The sequence below is a fragment of the Pistacia vera genome, unplaced genomic scaffold (assembly GCF_008641045.1).
Source record: "Pistacia vera cultivar Batoury unplaced genomic scaffold, PisVer_v2 Contig345, whole genome shotgun sequence".
NCBI classification, from domain to species: Eukaryota; Viridiplantae; Streptophyta; class Magnoliopsida; order Sapindales; family Anacardiaceae; genus Pistacia; species Pistacia vera.
Window position 1 is genome coordinate 7,210 of NW_022196163.1, and position 19,408 is coordinate 26,617.

Below are 19,408 nucleotides of genomic sequence, written 5' to 3' on the forward strand. Positions count from 1 at the left end.
CCCCCTACAAAATTTCATTTCACCCTCAAAATATAAAAAAAGATCAGGGGGGAAAAAATTGTCCAGGCCCATAGGACTGGTCCGGGTCCTCATTTTACTCATGGGCCTGGGATCTGTCCTAGGCCCATAAGTAAAATGAGGACCCGGACCAGTCCTATGGGCCTGGACAATTTTTTCCGAATATAAAAAAAGATCAGGGGGGAAAAAATTGTCCAGGCCCATAAGACTGGTCCGGGTCCTCATTTTACTCATGGGCTTGGGATCTGTCCCAGGCCCATAAGTCCCAAACGGGCCCAGGCCCGAGCCTGCTTAGGACTGGTCCCTGCCCACCTCTAGTGTCATAAACCATGGACTAGTAGAATGACTCACGTGTCCAAAACCCAGAGGCCCAATGGTACTGTAAAGGGTGAATGATGTCATTCCACTTTGTTACTTTGTAGTCTGCTGAAAGACTTCAGCAAATATGACATAATTATCTTCTTGTTAAACCATACAGCCATTCGTCGAGCCCTTGAAGTGTAGAACAAAGAGATCCAAGAGCTAATCAGATAATCAAAAACCTCGAAAGTGAAAGAGTTCTACTATGAATAAAGACCAATGAAGAAATGCTACATTCGCTCACGGGCATGGTAGATTCTTCCAAATCAATTACTTATATAGAAAACGTGTTTACTTTAAAGGACGCTTCTGCAATAACATTCCAAAAAAAAAAAAAAAAAATCAATCTTCAAAATCTCACTAAATGTCTAAACCGAACACACGGAAACATTCTTCCAAAAGGACATCTAGATGACGATTGCAGTTAGACGTTTCACTAATAATGTCATTTTCATTCCAGTATATACTATATACGCCTAAAATAAGAAAAAAGCTTTAGAGTAAACCACATATTCCCACCCAAGGTTTAGTGAAATGGTAAGTTCTTACGCCTAGTTTCACAAATTCGAGATTCTCACTGTTAAAGTAACATTGTTAATAACGGTTGAGTTCTGACACAGATACAGAGGGTGCTATTATCAAATATCCTCCCATCTTCTTCTTCTTCATCTCCCCTCTTTCGCCATTACCAACCCCCGGCTAACCCCGACTCTTCGCCTCCAGCCAACGTGCGACCACTTGGCCAACCCCCGACGCTCATCGCCCCATTTGACACCACCAATTACTTCCCCTCGCCATCCCTACCAAAACCTTAACACCATCTAGCCACCCGTCACCCAACAGTCTTCTCTCTATCATGTCGCGCAACCCTGCGCTGCACTACCCCATGCCACGCAACCTTGTGTCGTGCAACCCCAGGTTGCGTGTCGTGCAACCCCATGCCGCAACCTGATAGCCCTTGAGCTATCGCACACCGCCACCATCAAGCCTATCAGTTGAACCTCGCCACCTAGCTGCCTATTGCGCACCAATCATGCGCCGCTCATAGTTGTATTGCTTTGATTTTTGAATGAATCGGAGTTTGATTGAGTTGGTTGTGTGATTGAATCAGAGTTTGGTTGAATTTGATTTCTGTTTGGGAGTTTGATTGTTTGCCCAACTTCCCTCACCACCGGCAACCCCACTGGTCTCCCTTTCACCCACCACCCAAGCTTGCACAACACCCCCCACCTGCTCGATAAATTGCCCCAACCAAGTGTTCATGTTGGCCCCCCGCTTATAGATCTAGTCTATTATTAACATGTATTTTGAGTTTTATTAATTTGGATTGATTTGAGTTGTGTTGTTGGATTCTCGAATTATTTTAGTTTTTGGATTTGTGTGTTTTGATTTCAAGGTATGAAGTTTGGTGGGCGGCGATAGTCACTAGGTGGTGATGCTGCTGTTGGCTCGCCATTAACAAGAGGGAGCGGTGGCGTCGGTTAGACGGTGGGTGAGAGAGATGTTTTTACAGAAATGAAAATATTAAAAATTTAGTAAATGATCATTTTAACCTTTAACGGTTAAAAGAAACGAAACGAAGTTAATTTAATGATGAAAATCTAGAATTTATGAACCAGTGATGGGAACTTGCCATTTCGCTATATGTTGGGTGGGAACATCTCGTTTACTCAATGCTTTAACATGTCGCAGGTTAAGATGACAGTGTTTCTAGCTAAGGACAAAGTTAACAATAGAAATCACAAGCAACTAGCTCCTCATGATGTGAACGACCATTAACTGGCGAACCTTTTCCACTAGTATTAACCAAACAAGTTCCTAATAACAAGTGGTGAAGATAAGATGCATTTGTAGAAGGCTAGAAGTGCTTATTGTTATTACCAAATAGTATACTGTCATACAGATTGTTATTAACAGTTATTTGCTAATCCCATTAAAGGTAATATAGAAGTAAAGCAAAATATCATCTCTAAATCCCTATACGGAAGGTCTCTACGGATTATTTATTACTGTTTTATATAACCCCAGTGAACTATGAGAAAGCTGAATTCTAATGCCAGTGAAAATCTTTGATTCCTTCAGGCAACCACTAAATCTCATGACTGAAGTAGTGTTCATCCGGTTGTAAGAATAGATGGAGTTTAAGTGCTATTAGGAATTAACATGCTCTAATTAATCATTTAAAACTGCATTCTAACATCGTCCATCAGAGATTAAGTAAACATGAACAAATAAAATTAAGATACAAACCTGGAATTCCTCAAGAAATCATTGAAGTACAGCCGTGCAAAACTTTTCTGCAGAAGCTGCAGTTCCAGTTCATGAACAAGATGTGAATAAAAATTTTAAAATTTATAATACTAAGATACCCCAAATAACTCTAAAAGCATGACCAAAAGTCAAAAAATTGCAATACCTTGTTGTATGGAGAATGAAAAACAAAATAATCAGACTGAGTATCAGACCGACCTGCTCCTCCAGTAGGCCAAGCTAGCCCTTCTGCATAGACCTGCAACAAAGGAGCCATTCATTCAAAATAAAGCATTCCCATGTGAAACGATCAAATTGCCAAATCTAGAAATTACTTTAAAATCACATACTAAATTACTAACAGCCAATGCACTTAGGCTCCAATGTCAGTTCAACGAAAATTGTGTGAAATATAAATGTTCCCTGTGAAATAGCAAGAATCCAGAGAAAAAATTTTACTCTTCTTCTATAGAAGTAATACACTATTAAATAAAGAGAATTATCATCTCAAACCAGTTTTTACTTCTCTATCTAGCACCAGGTGACCTCATGGACACTATGGGCAAAATAACCACAATTGAAGCAGAAGATCCTTCTTGCCCGTGCCAGGTACTCTTATTGGGTCATTGTACAAGATTTTTGTCTAGCTTTAGGGAAATTTACGTACAAAATATGCAGATGGTCATGAAGCAGCCACTAGATTTCCATCAAATATAACTATAAATTTATTCTTCCGCAGTTATTTACACATGAAATTGCTCAAATCTTGACAAGGGTCAGGAACTGAGAATTGTTTGAATTTGCTTCATGACTCTCAGATCATTTTCAATGTTAAGGTCTATAGCTCACATAAACTTGGTCTTTATGAGATAGTGGAATACCAGCAAAGTTTTATGAGTGACAATTTAAAATCAGCTGACACAAAAATTGAAATTTTCTTTCTTTTCTAAATCAAACAAATGGAAAGAAGGGAGTCTGTCTTATTAGCAAAGAGACCGTACGCAGTGTCTGTGCATACAACGTCCATAGCGTCCCCCCAAGAACTACACTCTCCACCCAGTTTACCAATTGAATCGCTGCAGTTCCTCCTATCATGCATTGTTGAGTCAACCCTTCAATATCAGTATTACCAGATTCCTGACTTTTACAAGTTTGAATAATAGCATAACCAAAAACAACTAATAGATATTAAAAAGACAAGAAAATAGAAGTGGATTTATACATACATGAGATCCACCTCACAAAAGAATGGTGTTGCCTGTTTATCTATCTTGACAGAATCTTATGATACATTCTAAAATCCACGATAGATTGGAAAATTTTGATGCATATTTATTGTTAAAGAATAACCAACTTTTTTTAAATTAGTTTGTATCTTATCGTCACAGAATCTGAAAAGGCTGTTTTACTCTAGTTTCACACATACAGAAAGCATTTACAAGGCATATTGATGCTCAACCTCAGTCAGCTTACATAGATAAGATCTTGTATCTCATATTGCTAAAATGCTTGCAGCCACATCACATGAAAACACAGTTTATGGGCAGTATTAAAACACTACCACCTTGAGTCTGATGTCAAGATCTTACATCCAGGTGTTCTCCAAATTCATGGCTTGAGTTTAAGCCAGTAGCTCATGACATTTGGAGACAATCTTCAATGTCTACACAAGTATAGAAGTTTCTTCTTGACCAGAATGATAACCTAAACAACAAGAAAAATGAGGGCCTACCCCAAATTTTGCTTTAGGAAGGTCTTAATAAACTTGCTCTTGTCAATAACAGTCTCGCTGCCAACTTCAAGGTGTCCAATTTGAGTTGGATTAATTTTATATTCTCAAGGAGAAATAACAGCTGTCAAGCTGAAAGACAAAGATAAAGAAAAAAAACATAAAAATCAACACCATGAAGATCAACTACTAAAGTCTCTTTGGGCATGGTAATTGGTAGTAAGAGGGTTATATCACCAAGCTCCTCCCCGCAACTCCAAGAGAAGGTGAAAAAAAGGATAATCTGGTTGAACTTAATACCATGGACAGACTGTATACCATATATGATCAGTATCAAAAGTTACACTGATAGATGCAATTCAGGTGCTGGAATGATTGAAACCATCTAGATGGCATATTTGAACAGCATGCTTATAAAGAAAGTCTCACAACACCCATTAGTGTATAATTTTTGAATTCATGATTATCCCGGTTACTGACTTTTTTCCTTCTATTTTTTCCTCTCTTTATATTCTTAAAAGTACCTACAAAGGTAGATCGTCACACCCAAATTAAAAGAAGTACTGCTTCAAAAAGGATGATTTCACCATTAGTCAGAGGAATGCACCAACCAGAGATAGCTAGAGTGAAGTCTTTCAGGATAATGATTAATGGTAGCCAACTAAAGCATAGAGGAAATTTAAGTGAATATCAATAACCTCATTGAGATGACTTCCACCTCAGTACAAAATGTCATCCAATCCTGTCCAAGCCCAATAGTATATTTCCCTTTGCTCACCCCATCATGAGCCTCTAAAGCTTCCTACAAATTCCATTCAGAAAAATGCTTAGAAAAAACAATAATGCACAGATAAGTCATCTGGAAAACATATTATCGTACATAATAGTTGAGAAAAGGTCAAACAAAAAGTAGAGTATTCAGAAAAAACCAGAAAAATAGCTAATCAAATGAAAGTACTAATAAACAATGTTCTCAGAAAAAGAAATACATTTACTAACCTTCAATAGTACTGAATACACTTTGATCTATTTTTGATACCATCAAATGACCTTATAAATAACTGAAAGCATATTCAAATTGATTCATATTATTTGGCTGAGACAAACAGAAGTACTTTTAAGGTAGAAACAAACTAGAAAGGTGCTTTTATGGAGAAATACTTAGTAAGTGTTTTTTTCTAGAAAGCAATTTAAAGTGCAACTACATAAAATATTTTAAGAGCTCTTAAAATTGGTTTCTACTTTAACAACCTCCAAACACAGCCTTAGAGAATCATTCCAGTGAAGGTCCCACGGTTTTTCAGGCGCAAATACCACTCCCTTTCAGAAACTGTACAAATATGACGGGCTCCCATGGCTCAAAAAAATCATAAACTCCTCCCAGGAAGGTTTTAAAAATTTCAAAAGAGGTTTTGGAAGCACAATTCATTAATACAGAGAAGTTTCTAAGAATTTTCAGCAGTTACGGAAAATGTTTCTAATGAATTGTAAAACCGTAGGAGCCTAGCTGTATTTTAGTCATACTGCCGGGGAGATTGATGATATCTGTCATTTGTTACGTCTCCTCAATTAAATTCTTAAATCCTCCATTTATGATCATGATTAACCACCAGGCACAGATTTAATTCTTTTATAATCTAAGCAAACTTCAGTTGAATATGAAAGTGCAAGCAAATAACAAAAATTAACATCAACGAATCATGAACTATTTGATACATGTGAACCTTAAACCACTACTTAAATGGAGTTCAACAAAAATTAAGACTAATAGGTTTCGCAGAGTCGAAGCACATGACAGATTACTAAACGCATGAAATTCTTTTTGTTCCTCCATTTTATTTTCTCGGAAAATTGAACAGAAAGGAAATTTTAATATCACATTATCAGAAATAGTTCAAATTACTAAAAGAATGAAATCTAGTTTAGATTAATTAAACTACAATTCACAGAAACTAACCTGCTGAACACAAGTAGGAGGAAAGTAAACATCAATAGCGGGAATGCCAACATTTTTGGGATGCGAAGAGATTTTTCCAAAGTTTTGACGTTGATTCTTGGTTGGACGCCGAGAAAAAGTGAAGGAAAATGAAGAGAAAATTAAAGAAAAAATAAAGTTCAGGAGCTAAGAGTGTGTGACAGATTGAGTGAGCTATATATATATATATATATATATAGATGAGTGAGAGACTGAGAGGACTGTTAAGAATGTAATACGAGTGGCTTCAACTTGAAATGCGAAGACAAAGTGCTAGTGTGGTACGATTTAAGGGTCTGTTTGGATTAATATTTTTCGAGTAAACGACATATTCTCACCCAAGGTTTGACAAAATCCTAAGTTGATACCCTAAGTTTCAATTATTCCAGATTCTCACCCTTAATGTAACGGAAAATAGTTAGATATAACGGCTTAGGGGTAAATTGGTTATTTCGTAGAGGAGGCACACATTAGCAGATCGCCGCCCCTAACAAAGCTACGGTGCAAGTTAGCCAACGTCACCGTCGATGTTTTTCACCCTTTTCTGGTGATTCTTCCACCCAAAATCACCATTATCACCACCATTCGAACCCTCATCCTCCCCTTTAAAAAACCTTACCCTTCACAACCTCTCATCACTCGCCGATCGCTAGCCACGACAGCAGCCACATGTGACTGGTTTTCGTCGGTCTCCACCGACGAATGGCCACTAAACGGTTGTTGGGGACTTAAGGGTTTTGTAGATTTGGAGACACTGGTTGCAGTGGTGATGTCCAATTGGATTTTCATCGCTGGAATCAACAGGAATCCAGCGAAGAACTATGAAAACCTAAGTCTGACGACGCCAGCTATTAGAAGGGCCAATGAGTTGGGAACTAGAGGGGTTTTGGACGACGGATGATGGGGAAGGTGATGGAGGTGACTGGAGGGGCCACGATACTCATAAGTTGAGTACAAAAACAATTCAATACATAAAAAAGAAAAAACAATAAACAATAAAAAAAAATTACGGCGATTGGATGGGCCACAGTGGATCTGGTTAGAAAGGTCATCTCAGCGCACGACCGGCTAGATTCAACCAGTCATGCACCGATATGGTGACTTCGGCCACCCTCCGACGGTGGTGGTTGGCTGCCGGTATTTAATGGGTGGATGGGGGTGTTTTTATAATTTTTAATGTTTTTATTACATGGGTGATTAGCAAATTTACAAACCTAGGGGGTGTTTTGTTAATTTTTAAATCCTACCTCGTTATTCCCACCCAACTCTAAAAATATCCAAAATACTAAAACAAACTGACCTTAAAAGGCTGGTGACTGGTGAGGGAAATGTGGGACCATAAGTTTTTCATTTTCCACACAGTTTCTCAAATATCTATGGATCGATACAAGTGTTTTGATTACGTGACACTTTATCTTGTGCATTATTATCTTATACTAATATCAATTATACCACAAATATATAGTTGTAAACATATGATTGAATTTTAATATTTATATAGAGATAATGAATAAAAGAAATGAAGGGCGATTAACATTCATTATTTAGCTAATTGACAGTTTATTGTTAATAAGAAAGGGTAAGATTAGGGCGTGGAGGTCAGTAGTATCAAGTGCCAACACTAACAATTGTATGATTTGGATGTTGGTATGCCTAAAATAAGGGTTGACGTATGCCGACGTCATTAAGCACCAATCAGAATCTAGGAAATTATTCTACCGTCTAGGATATGACACATCTTCAAAGGCAAAAAGAATATAATTGTCACAGCCCAAACTGACTTAAGAATTTGTGTCTAAGTGAATTTGGTTTGCACAATTGTCAAAGCCCCATTTAATTTAAGGATATATTTTGAGTTCTCAATGAATAGGAAGGCGGGAGGGATTTACATGACACCAAGCCACTTGCAAAAATGTAATTATTACCGTAAACTAAACGAGTATAAATAGGCAGCTCCTCCTCATAATATGCAGGTTAAACATTCATACATTCAACAAAGAAAATAATAAAGACACACTACAAGAAAGAGATTGACTTGATATTCTCTTTGAACACTTAGAACACCAAATACAAACTCTTGCAATCCCAGATCGCAGCTCACAATCTCTAGTGATCAGAAAGTAATCTTTATATAAACAAACACAATAGATGTAAAATTCGTTTTAAATATCTGAACTATTATAAAAATCATCTTGTCAACTTTTTTTTTATGTTTTTGTATACTACTGTATTCGCAGTATCTCATACACTCACTATAATCAGTTCACGTGTGATTTCTTATATTTTTATACGTACAAAGCCTTTGGTGTCAAATCAAGCATTAATAGATGTAATGGTCCAGTGATGGACCATCAATTGGGAGATCCAATGGATCGTAATATAGTAACAGATCCTCAAGAAAAATTTCATAGGAGTGAAATACATTGGATCGTAAAATAGTAACAGATCCTCGAGAAAAAATTCATAGGAGTAAAATACATTTGCATCCCTCGGTTTCAGTTTAGTATAGTCAAGGACAGAAAGATTTTTCACTCACAAAATCGTCCCTCAACTTAACTGATGTTAGTGTAAAATGAATGAACAAAGGGCATATTTGATTTTTAATTAATGCTTGAAATATTTAAGATATAAAAACAAGCTATTTTATTTTAAAATAAAATAAATTAATTTTTTATAATTAAAAAATTTTCCTAAATCTTTTTTAAGCTCTCTTCTTCGCTGTTCTACAAAACCATCTTTCATATCCACAACCACGCTAGATGCTACCCACCCTATATGTAACATGATTTCTTCTTTCAAGTATTTTCTTGATCCTCTTCCTATAGAGGTTTCACCATGAGTACAAAGCCTTCAAAGCTTGTTCCTCGGTTGGACTAGTTGTCATGTTCTGATACAATGGCAGATCCAAGAATTTCACTCAATGAGGGCAAATAAAAATAAAAAATCAAAATCAAAAATCAAAAATCAAAACCAAAACCAATCATATCTATATTTTTTTTTTTTCATTACGATGAACTTCAACAAAAAGTTATAAAATATAAATAAATATCTTTAAAAAATATAATTTTTGTAAAAATAAAACAATTTTTCTACAATTGTCCTCGATGAGTTTTCATATTCTGAAAACGTTAGATAATCATTTCACCGTCAATTGTATCAAATACAATTTTCTCACTATCAGTAACCAAGCAATCATTCATTCATTGATCTCCCATTCGATTGCGTAACCGGCTTTTGACTAGATTTATTGTAGAAAAAACCCTTTCAACAATCGCAGTCGTAACTGATAAAACCAATGCAAGTTTCACAAGCTTATACACCAACGGATACAAAATGTCTTTTTCAAACCGAACTAAATTTTTAACCAAATCATCAATTCCTTGTAACTAAGTAAATTGATCACAAGAACGCATGCCAATAACATAAGTCTTCGCCTGGTTCTTAAGTACGATTAACTCAAGTGCAGAAAAATTAGATGAATAAACCTGGCCAAATTCATTCTTCCATCTCTTCTCTTTTTCCTTTTCCCTTCTTCTTTGAGTTTTTCTCTCCTCTTCTTCATTTTGGGTGAACAATCTAATTTATATATAAAATAGCTTCTTTGAATTATGAAACTACCCCAAAATTCTCTTATTTTCACCACGACCCGGCTACTTCAGCTTTCTGTTGTAAAAATGCCTATATTTCTTCCCTCAATTATATGCAAACTCATCAGCTCTTATTTCTTTCATTTTCACTCCTAATAAAACTTTTAAAAACTAACAATCCCCTTGCATAAAAATAAAAATCGACAAAAATATGGAATACATATATTAAGATTAAAAACTGGGTTTTACAAAAATAAAATCCAAATTTACTGTAGGGGCGTTCCGTGCCCAAAATCTTAAAGTTCTATAAGTGTAAAATTTAAATAAATATAAAATCTGAAATCTTTTAAAAATTGAGTGAGGCCATGGTCCCCACTGTCATTCATTGGATCCGCCACTGTTCTGTTAATGCACCATAATGAATTTTGCAATTCATCTATTGAAAGCTCATGAAGGTTTTTTTGACTCCTCAATAGAACATACCACATAGGCAAATTTTGGAGTCATTGAACAAAGAATTTTCTCCACCATAGCCACATTTTCAAATTTTTTCACCATGAATACGCATCTCGTTAACTATTGCTAGTGTTCTTGAAAAAATACTCATCAACACTCTCCTTGCTTCATGTGAATAATCTCAAATTCTTTGCAAAAGGTTTGAAGTAACCTTCGTTTCACCTGCCTTGATAATTTTTCTTCATGGAATTCCAAATCTGTTTGCAAGCATCATTTTGGAGAATCGTCTCCGAAATGGCACGATCAATTGCTTGAAACAGATAATTTTTTTGCCTTGAGATCCTTCAGCTTCTGTTCTTCCAGTCTCTTCTGTTGAGCTTCTGCAACACCACTCCACTGGCTAGTTCAATCACTCTAGTTTCCACTATACTCCAATATTCTTTTGATAGGAGAAAGTTTTCCATCAACATGCTCCAATGATCACAATGACCATCAAAGCCAGGGATTGCTAATTGCACATACTTATTGTCTGACGCCATTTATGCCTACTGGCTGCTGCTACAAATAAAGACTACTGCCTTTTTAAAATTTTTCTGGCTCTGATACCCGATGTTGGAAACTGAGTTTAACAGAAATAACATAATTAATTTCGTTTTATTTTGATTTTGTTTACGTGTAGAATTTGATGATTGAAAAATGGCTTACCAATTTTTCTTGAAATTGGATTGGTGGTGGATTGATTTTAGTTTTATCAAGAAGATTGGCTTAGTGTGGTTGAGATTTGCAGGGAAAGGAGTAGAGATGATATTCTTTTATGTATTATTAATTAAGTTTGATTGTTTGGTTGAGAAAAGTGGATGTGATGAGGGTGACGCGCAATGCTCAGGGCTCCAGTTTCCTTTCTTTCTTTATCATTTACTTTTAATTTGCGTCATGATGATCAAGATCAGTACCTGATATGGCTAGTTTTCTAAATCACATGAAAGAAAATATTACAATAGTCTATCATCGGGAGAATAAAATCCATCATGAAACATTTTTTAATGTTTGACAAATCTTTTATGATTTTAAAATCACTTTATACATAATACTATAGAAGGATGTTGTTATCCCTAAAAAGTCAGACTATCATAAGTTTACATCAGTAAGCACTAATTAAAATTTAGAAAGATTTTGTACCATCTAAGAGTTATCATGTTGCCTCAAGATAGAAAGAATATGATTGTCATCAATTTGATAGATTCAGGTTTTGTCTATGAGTGAATGAGAGCCATACACTTGTCCAAATCCTAGGTAATTTGATGATATTTTCTAAGTTATCAGTCAATGAGACGCAAGGAAGAACTTGCACGGCACCTACCCATTTGTAGATTTGTAATCATTATTTTAAATTCTTCTACTATAAATAGAGGACTCCCCCTTTCATTTTTGGGATTCTGATAAAAAAAATGCTTTCTGATTGTAATCTTTAACTTTCAGAGCAAAGGTAACCTACGAGAAAGAGACTGACTTGAGATTCTATCTGAATACTCAGTTATTGTACCTCTGCTCCCTATTCACTATATGCGATCTCTTATAATCTCTCAAATATAAAAGAACAGTGGACGTAAGATTCGCTTTAAGCGTCTGAACCACTTTAAAAACTATCTATCATTTATTATTTAGTCCTTACATTCGATTATCATAATATTCACATGTAATTTCTAAGAACAACTTTATATTTTGCACATGCAAGTCGTTGGTGTCAAAATCAAACATCAACAAATGTAAAATTATTTTCATTCGGTTTCTGATCTCTAATTTTACATTGGCCATGTGTCTCATCTCTAACGTCAATATATATATATATATATATATGTATATTATATATATGTAATATATAATATATATGTATATATAATATATTAATGTATATATATATATAATATATATATATATATATATTATTAAAAGAGACTAATTAAAAGTATAAATATATTTGTACATTCATTCTTTATAGAAGTACATTTCCTGGAGATTTCTATAAAGGGCGTTTGGTTGGGAGTTATTGGAGATTATTTGGGTTAAGTCATCTGATATTACTGTTACCTATTTGATTGTCAAGTAATATATTATCGGTAATCTTCAAATGCCAATAGTGGTTACCATTGGTAATATTGGAGGTAATCTGATTACCTCCATTTTCTTAGGTATTCTAAGATTACCAAGGTTATATTTTTTGTTACAATTCTATCCCTTATTAATAAAATTTTAGGACAATAATCCCCTTATTTTTTAATTTGTTTACATGAATATGGCTTTTACTATTTTACCCCAATTAATTAACTTTTTGGACAAAATTACTCTTGAATTCAAAACAAATTACAGCCCACCCAAGCCATCACCCCCACCCACCTGTCGTCGGCAACCACAGCCGCGGCTAGCAGCCGTCATCATTGGAACGATGCACGGAAGGCCAAAAATGGCCGCTGTGCGCCGATATGGCCATTTTCGGCTAGATCTATCACGTCTGGCTATTTCCGGTCAGATCTCTGGCCGTAAATGACCATACGACGTATGAAGGCCATTTCCTACCTTTCGTGCGTTGTTAGGTTGCCGGCGGCCAGCGGTGGTTGCCAGCAGTCAGTAGTGGCTGGATCGGTGGGGGTGGTTTATTGATTTTTCAAACTTTTATTATGGGATAATTTTTGCCAAGTTTTTAAAAGCAGGGGGTTAAAATAATCCAAATAATAATTAATATTAAAAAAATATAATAATAATATTTAATTAGAGGATAATTCAATCATTTAAATAATATACTCACTAATTTATTCTTTCTAACCAAATATATTAATATAACATACCCACCAATTAATCAAACATATTTTCGTAAAAATTTTCAGTAATCTTCAAGATAATTTAATTTTTTAGTAATTTAATATTCTTAGTAATCCAGATGCCCTCATAGAGAAACTCAATTCTTGAAAATATATTTTATCAAATTGTTAAAATTTCAAACGGACCAAGATTTACAAAACTCTTACACACGGACAAATAATATAACTAGGAGCACATGCGATTGAAATCTGAAAATAAAGTGGATATAATTTAACAGCTAACACGATGAGGTGTTAGCTAATAAATATAGAGTGGTGTAGTGGTGCCATCAGATTGGCCAGCCGCCCGTGACACTGTAAGTGTTGTAAACTCCGAAATGATAAGTTGTAATCAAAAGAAGAGCAGGTGGCGTGTGTAATTATGGACATAAAAAAGCTGTGTAGATTAGCCCAAAGATGAAGCCATGGAGGCCCTATCATGAAAGTTACATGTGATTCGACAATTATTTTAGACAATAGGGGATTCAAAAACTTTTTTTTAGGTCAATCAAAATAAAAATTATTAATATTTTTATTAGGGTAGATTAAAATATATAAATTATACATATTAATATTAAAAAAAATTTGAAAGTAATCTTATATAAATTATACATATTAATATTTCTCTGACCGGTTCGAGTATTATCATATTATAGATGCATCATTTATTTGTTTGCTGGTTACAAGTCTGAGTCCACTGTCCAGTAAAAAGAGTAAACGACTTTTTCCCACCGAAAGTTTGCCTTACTGACACTTTCCCACTTAAAAAGTTTTAAAATATTAATTTATTATCCAAAATTTATATTCCGTTTATTATCCAAAATATATTTTTTGATTTGACAATAAACAAAAAGAAAACTCAGTCTAAGTTATTAGAGATTTTAAAAAAAGGATGTCGGTGAGTCTTTTGATGGTGATAGGTTAGATTTTGATAGTCGAGATTGGTCAGAATCTGACTTGAAAAGGGTTACTACGCGTTTCATAAATCACTTAATTTTTGGCGATTGACGAGGTTAGTGGGAGTAAGGTTTAAGGGGTTTTACTAAGTGATGATTAGAGAAGAGAATTGTGATAGTGTACGATCGTAACGATGTTGAAATCAGTTGGCAATTGATCATAATATAAACTTTGGATAGTAAATCGGTATTTTGAAACTTTTTGGGAGGAAAAAAGTCGTTTACTATGTGAAACTCTTTTGTCTCGTGGGTTTATGTGCTGTATTATGCTCAAACTGCAATTTGTGAAGATGGGCTCTGAAAAGGCCCTTGCGTCAAATGAGTCAAATGTTTAAGGGGTAAAATATCGGCCTCATGAATGTCTAGTTGATGATACACTACTCACCCTTGGAAGAAAAGGGAAATTTCCTGCTGTTTTACCTGTTAGATAGTTGAAGGTATTTAACACATTTCATCAAACATCTGGGGAACACTGGAGATTAAATTAAGCATAGATCCAACATACCTGAAAGCTAAGTCCATCAAATTTAAAATTGAAGTATTGGATCCTAAGATGTGTGCAAGGCCAAGCATAAGGAACCACATCGAATAGGATTTTATTAAATATTCAGTTTATATATAATATATATTTGACCTTGACTTCTGAAATTTAAACTATGAGGTCCTGTATTCTGATTTATAAAATTTCCAGTTTCCACCAAATGCATTAAAGAAATCAATATACTATTAGTTTGATTATTTTTTTTTAACATAAGAGTTATTGAATCAAATACTCCAAGAAAGCCGTAAACTTACAAAGAAAAACAGGGCTAACGTGCAATTAAATGGGTCGTTCTTATAAAATATTCAGGAGTGTCTTGCTCAAAAGTAAACTTTTGTTGTATGCTTTCTGGCAGTTTGGCCGTGATGGTAAGTTGGTGTGATCAAAGCAAAAAAAAATGTGCAAACACGTATTTTCAATTATCAAACTTGCTTGAATTAAATGTACAATTTCTCACATTGAAATGGACATGAAACTTGAAACCACAAAATATTGAAAAACTAAAGCTTTGAACACACACAATGTGGAAGACCATCTGGACTGGCTCCCTCTCTGCTCTTCTGGAAATTTACAATTTGTCGCATGGCTTTCAATATTTGCATATTCTCTTCAGACTTCAACCGTCTTCTGATTAAGAGCTGTGTATCTCCATCTGGCCTTCTCAACAAAGTCTGCATCTAGAAATTGAGCAACAAAAGCCCAAAGCCTGTAAATGTCTTCGAAATTGGCTAGAAATCCTAGTGAAGCGGTAACTACAGTTATTCCGGGGTCTTTTTTATCTTTCTTCTTGCTTTCCGCCATGCCATTTTTATCAAGAACTTTGTCCTTCTCTCTTTGATACTTGTCCGAGAAACATATGTGATGCAATGATCCATAGCTAAGAGATATATTTTTTCGATCGGCAAGCTTTTGAACAAGAACAGGTTCAACCTTTTCCCCTTTCCAATCAAATACATTGAATGCCAATGCAGGTCCCCGATCAAATTTTATCTTTGGCCCATATATTTTAACCAGGGCAACCCCATCTGTGTTAGGATGTAGGAGCTTTGACATTGCATTCGCCAGCCAATTGATCAGACACCTTGCTCTTCTACTAATCCTTGTCAGCCCCAATGAGTCCACCTGATCCAAACCCCTGCATTCAATTTCTATGATCTCATCTCCTTTAGTTTCAGAAGCTTCACTTCCTTTTGGTTTTGCCACAATTTCGGACTTTTGAATCTTGGGAATTTCTTCTGGCTCCACTTTTATAATCCCCAGTGTTTGAATGGATATTGGACCTGAGAATGAGTTTGATGCTGATAGTTCATCCACTTGTTGCTTAAACTTTGATGTCTGTTCAAGTTCTGTTTTGGCACTCAAAGATTCTTCCATTAAACAAAACTGTTTTGCCGGTAGAAGACTGACCATTCCGGAACTCGTTTCACCTTCCAGAATTGGAACAGTTGATTTTTTAACAAATAGGCATCCAAAACCAGATGGGTTTTCCCCAAAAATCTTGTAGAAGGAACAAATGAGGAAGTCCGGGCGAAGGAGGGAGAGGCCAAAACTGTCCATATCTTTTGGCCCCAAAGCGCAAGCATCGATCAAGATGTGCCAACCATTCTCCTGAGCGATCCTCATCCACAGATACGGATATCTTGCCCCTGTCACTCTAGAATGAAGAGGGAACACAAATAGTCCCCTCTTCTTTTTCTTCTTGCTCTTACTCACTAACATTTTTTTCAATTTTGCAGTGTGAATCCTCAGTCTTGGCCATGAGAACTCAGCTGACATGACTGTTGCTCCCTTCTTCTCAGAAGTATTTATCATGGCTTCCACCGCCTCGCTCTCGTAGTCATAAACTGTTAGAAGTTTCTGACTAGACTGGAACGGATAAGATTCCGCTAAAAGTTTGAAAGCTGATGTTCTGTTTGCAGTGAAAACCATGCTGTAATCATTCTCAGAAATATTCAGAAAATTCATGATCTTTTTCTTCATTGCAGATTCCAGTTCTGATTCAGCCCCCCCATGAAGTAATTGCGTCTTCAGATTCCCCGTCTTGTAGGACACACTAAAGAAAGGAATATCCGAAATTTGAGCGGGTGAAGCTTGCGGTAAAGGGGAAGGGGAAGGGGAAGAAGAAGATGCAGTTTGATACTTAGAAGACTCTTGGTTCTGCAACTGATAATAAGAGAAGAGGCCTATGCCAATGTAATCAAGACAAATATGGTTGGAGAGTGAGAGATGATAGTACTCTGTGGCTCTTATTTGATCAATTTGATATGTGTCAGCATACTGCGGATAAGCTTTGGAAAAATCAGAGAAAGATTTTTGCAGAGATGGGAGAGATTCATGATTGGTGAATTGGGTGTTGGGGAAAATAGAAGAAGTAGTTGTTGCAACAAAGTCTCGACGACAATCGGCAGAAATACTTCTAGGCTTGGAGACTTTGTTCAGAGGCTCCGGCGAGTTAAAGAAAGGAGATGGACAACAGCTATGTGGGCATACTTGAGTGACTTCATTCAGGCAAGGTGACTGCATGTTCTGTTTACCTTGAACTTCTCCCATTACCCTTTTAACTGTTTTCTAATTGGATGTTCCTCCTTCCTCTTCGTGTTGTTTCTGTCAATTTATTTCCATGACTTTGTCTTGAATGGTTTCAAGACTGAGTAGCTGATGGATGCGTTGTGTAAACACATCGAATAAGTCAAGCCATTAAGTTGACCTTGTCTTTCATGATTGATGAACCTCACCCTCGTGTTACACGTTTCCCAGCGATGAAGAATCAATGGCACAGATTTCTGCTGATATGGTGATCAAGCACGTACTGTATAAAATCTCTTGAAGCTATAATTGTAGAAAGGTGGTTGTAATAGTCTTTCTTTGATAGTAATATCTCACTTGTTTTTAAACACAGAAGGCGGAGAGAGGAAATCAACAAACACTAGTGGACAACAAAAGCGCTTTTGTATTGGCGGAGTCAGAGCATTATGATTATGAATTTTGGCGAAAAAAAAAAAAAAAGCTTCTTTAGAATGCTTTCATATTTGCTTCATGTTGAAGCTTTCCAAATTGGTCTTAAAATTCCAAAACCCATTGTTTACACTTCACAAAGTCAATTGATTAGCTGCCAAATGACAAATGTCCTCACCTATAATTACTCTAAATTTGCAAAAGGGTGAATTTAATAATTATTTTATAATATGATTCTTTAGGAACAATTTTCTTCTTTGAGTGTCGTGCCTTAAACTTTGAGAAGTGCATTTGGCAAAAAAATTGAACATGGGACCAAGCGTGTTCTAAATTATGATGACTAGATATCCAACTTTAATTTACTTTAGAAAAAGTGAATTTAATTGCTGACCCTCTTTCTCTTTCTTAAAAGGCCAAATAAAAGCCTTTTAACAAGGACTTTCTCCGTAAATTAAATTTTCATACCTGTCGCTCCTTCATTTCAATTTCATGGGATTCTTTTTTTTTTTTTTGACCGAGTAAACCTCCAGACTCTAATGGCCACCTATATTATCAATTAAGATGAATTGAACTTATAACCTAGTAATATTCAATAGTCTTTATTTAATCACTTGATCATGTAAAGTAGTTTAATCATTTCTTTTTGTTTGAGGTAATAGTTGTAGAGGAGTTTTTCTTTTAATTTCTTTTTTGGAAGTAATATTAATGGTTCTCATTAATGTTACTTTGAATTTTTATGTCTTTTTTACTATCAAAAGTCTAAGACAGCTCAGTATTGTATGCAAATTTAACCAAATCTCAACAAAGTCGTAGCATTGTGAAAACTACTTTCGTATCCATAATCATAAATTAGCGTGACTAATTAGTATGGTTGTGATTTTTAAAATAATCCCTAATCGATCGTGCTGAATAATCAACGTTAAAACAAAAAGTATTTAATAAATTGTGCTTTTAAAATGGAGAACACCTAAAATACTTATAATTAAAAGTGGTCGGTTCTGGATACTCGATATTTTTTTAAGGAACCGAAACCAGGTTAATTCTAATTACTCCCTACTTTTTACAAATGACAAATCCACCCCCAAAAAATTCAATACACCCCTAATAGTTTACACAAATTACAATTCAGTCCCAATTTCTATTAGGCACCTAGACCTCAATTCTTGTTCCTAGTTCCAACACTATAGGAACAGCAACCGAACCCAAAAATTTTCTATTCCAATTTTCCAAAACTAGAACCGGACCCTAATGGGGCCGATTTTAGTTCTACCCTTTACCCATGCTCACCAATCACCCCTACTTATAAACTTATTTTAAAAATATTTATTTAATATCCAAGTGTTAATAAATATTTTTCATTCAATTAATAAAGATAAAATCGGTAATTTAAATTGTTTATTAATTATTTTCATTACCTCAATAAAGGTTCTAATTGATTAAAAAGTAATCTCTCACTTTTTAAATAGGCGAGGTTTTGTAATAATCACTTTTGAGAAATTTTATCAAGCACAATTTTTTTTTTAAGTAAAAAATTATAAAATAAATAGAAATCANCTTTGAGTGTCGTGCCTTAAACTTTGAGAAGTGCATTTGGCAAAAAATTGAACATGGGACCAAGCGTGTACTAAATTATGATGACCAGATATTCAACTTTAATTTACTTTAGAAAAAGTGAATTTAATTGCTGACCCTCTTTCTCTTTCTTAAAAGGCGAAATAAAAGCCTT

The 19,408-nt window shown here is 35.2% G+C and overlaps 1 protein-coding gene and 1 long non-coding RNA gene across 2 annotated transcripts; both read right to left on the minus strand.

The window, feature by feature from the left end:
* Window positions 1–432: 432 nt before the first annotated feature.
* On the minus strand, window positions 433–2,854 carry LOC116138968. Its single transcript, XR_004129375.1, has 3 exons — window positions 2,795–2,854; window positions 2,629–2,684; window positions 433–510 (listed from the first exon to the last, which is right to left on the minus strand). It is a non-coding gene; the product is annotated as an uncharacterized LOC116138968 (long non-coding RNA).
* A 12,309-nt stretch (window positions 2,855–15,163) lies between these two features.
* On the minus strand, window positions 15,164–17,392 carry LOC116138949 (molybdenum cofactor sulfurase-like). Its single transcript, XM_031424628.1, has one exon. It carries the CDS (start codon window positions 17,275–17,277, stop codon window positions 15,337–15,339), a length of 1,941 nt encoding a protein of 646 aa, XP_031280488.1. The 5' UTR covers window positions 17,278–17,392; the 3' UTR covers window positions 15,164–15,336.
* Between the last annotated feature and the right edge of the window lie 2,016 nt (window positions 17,393–19,408).

Bases quoted from the DNA above. Each gene is read 5' to 3' on its own strand.
- LOC116138949 (XM_031424628.1), bottom strand. From the start codon at position 17,277: ATGGGAGAAGTTCAAGGTAAACAGAACATGCAGTCACCTTGCCTGAAT.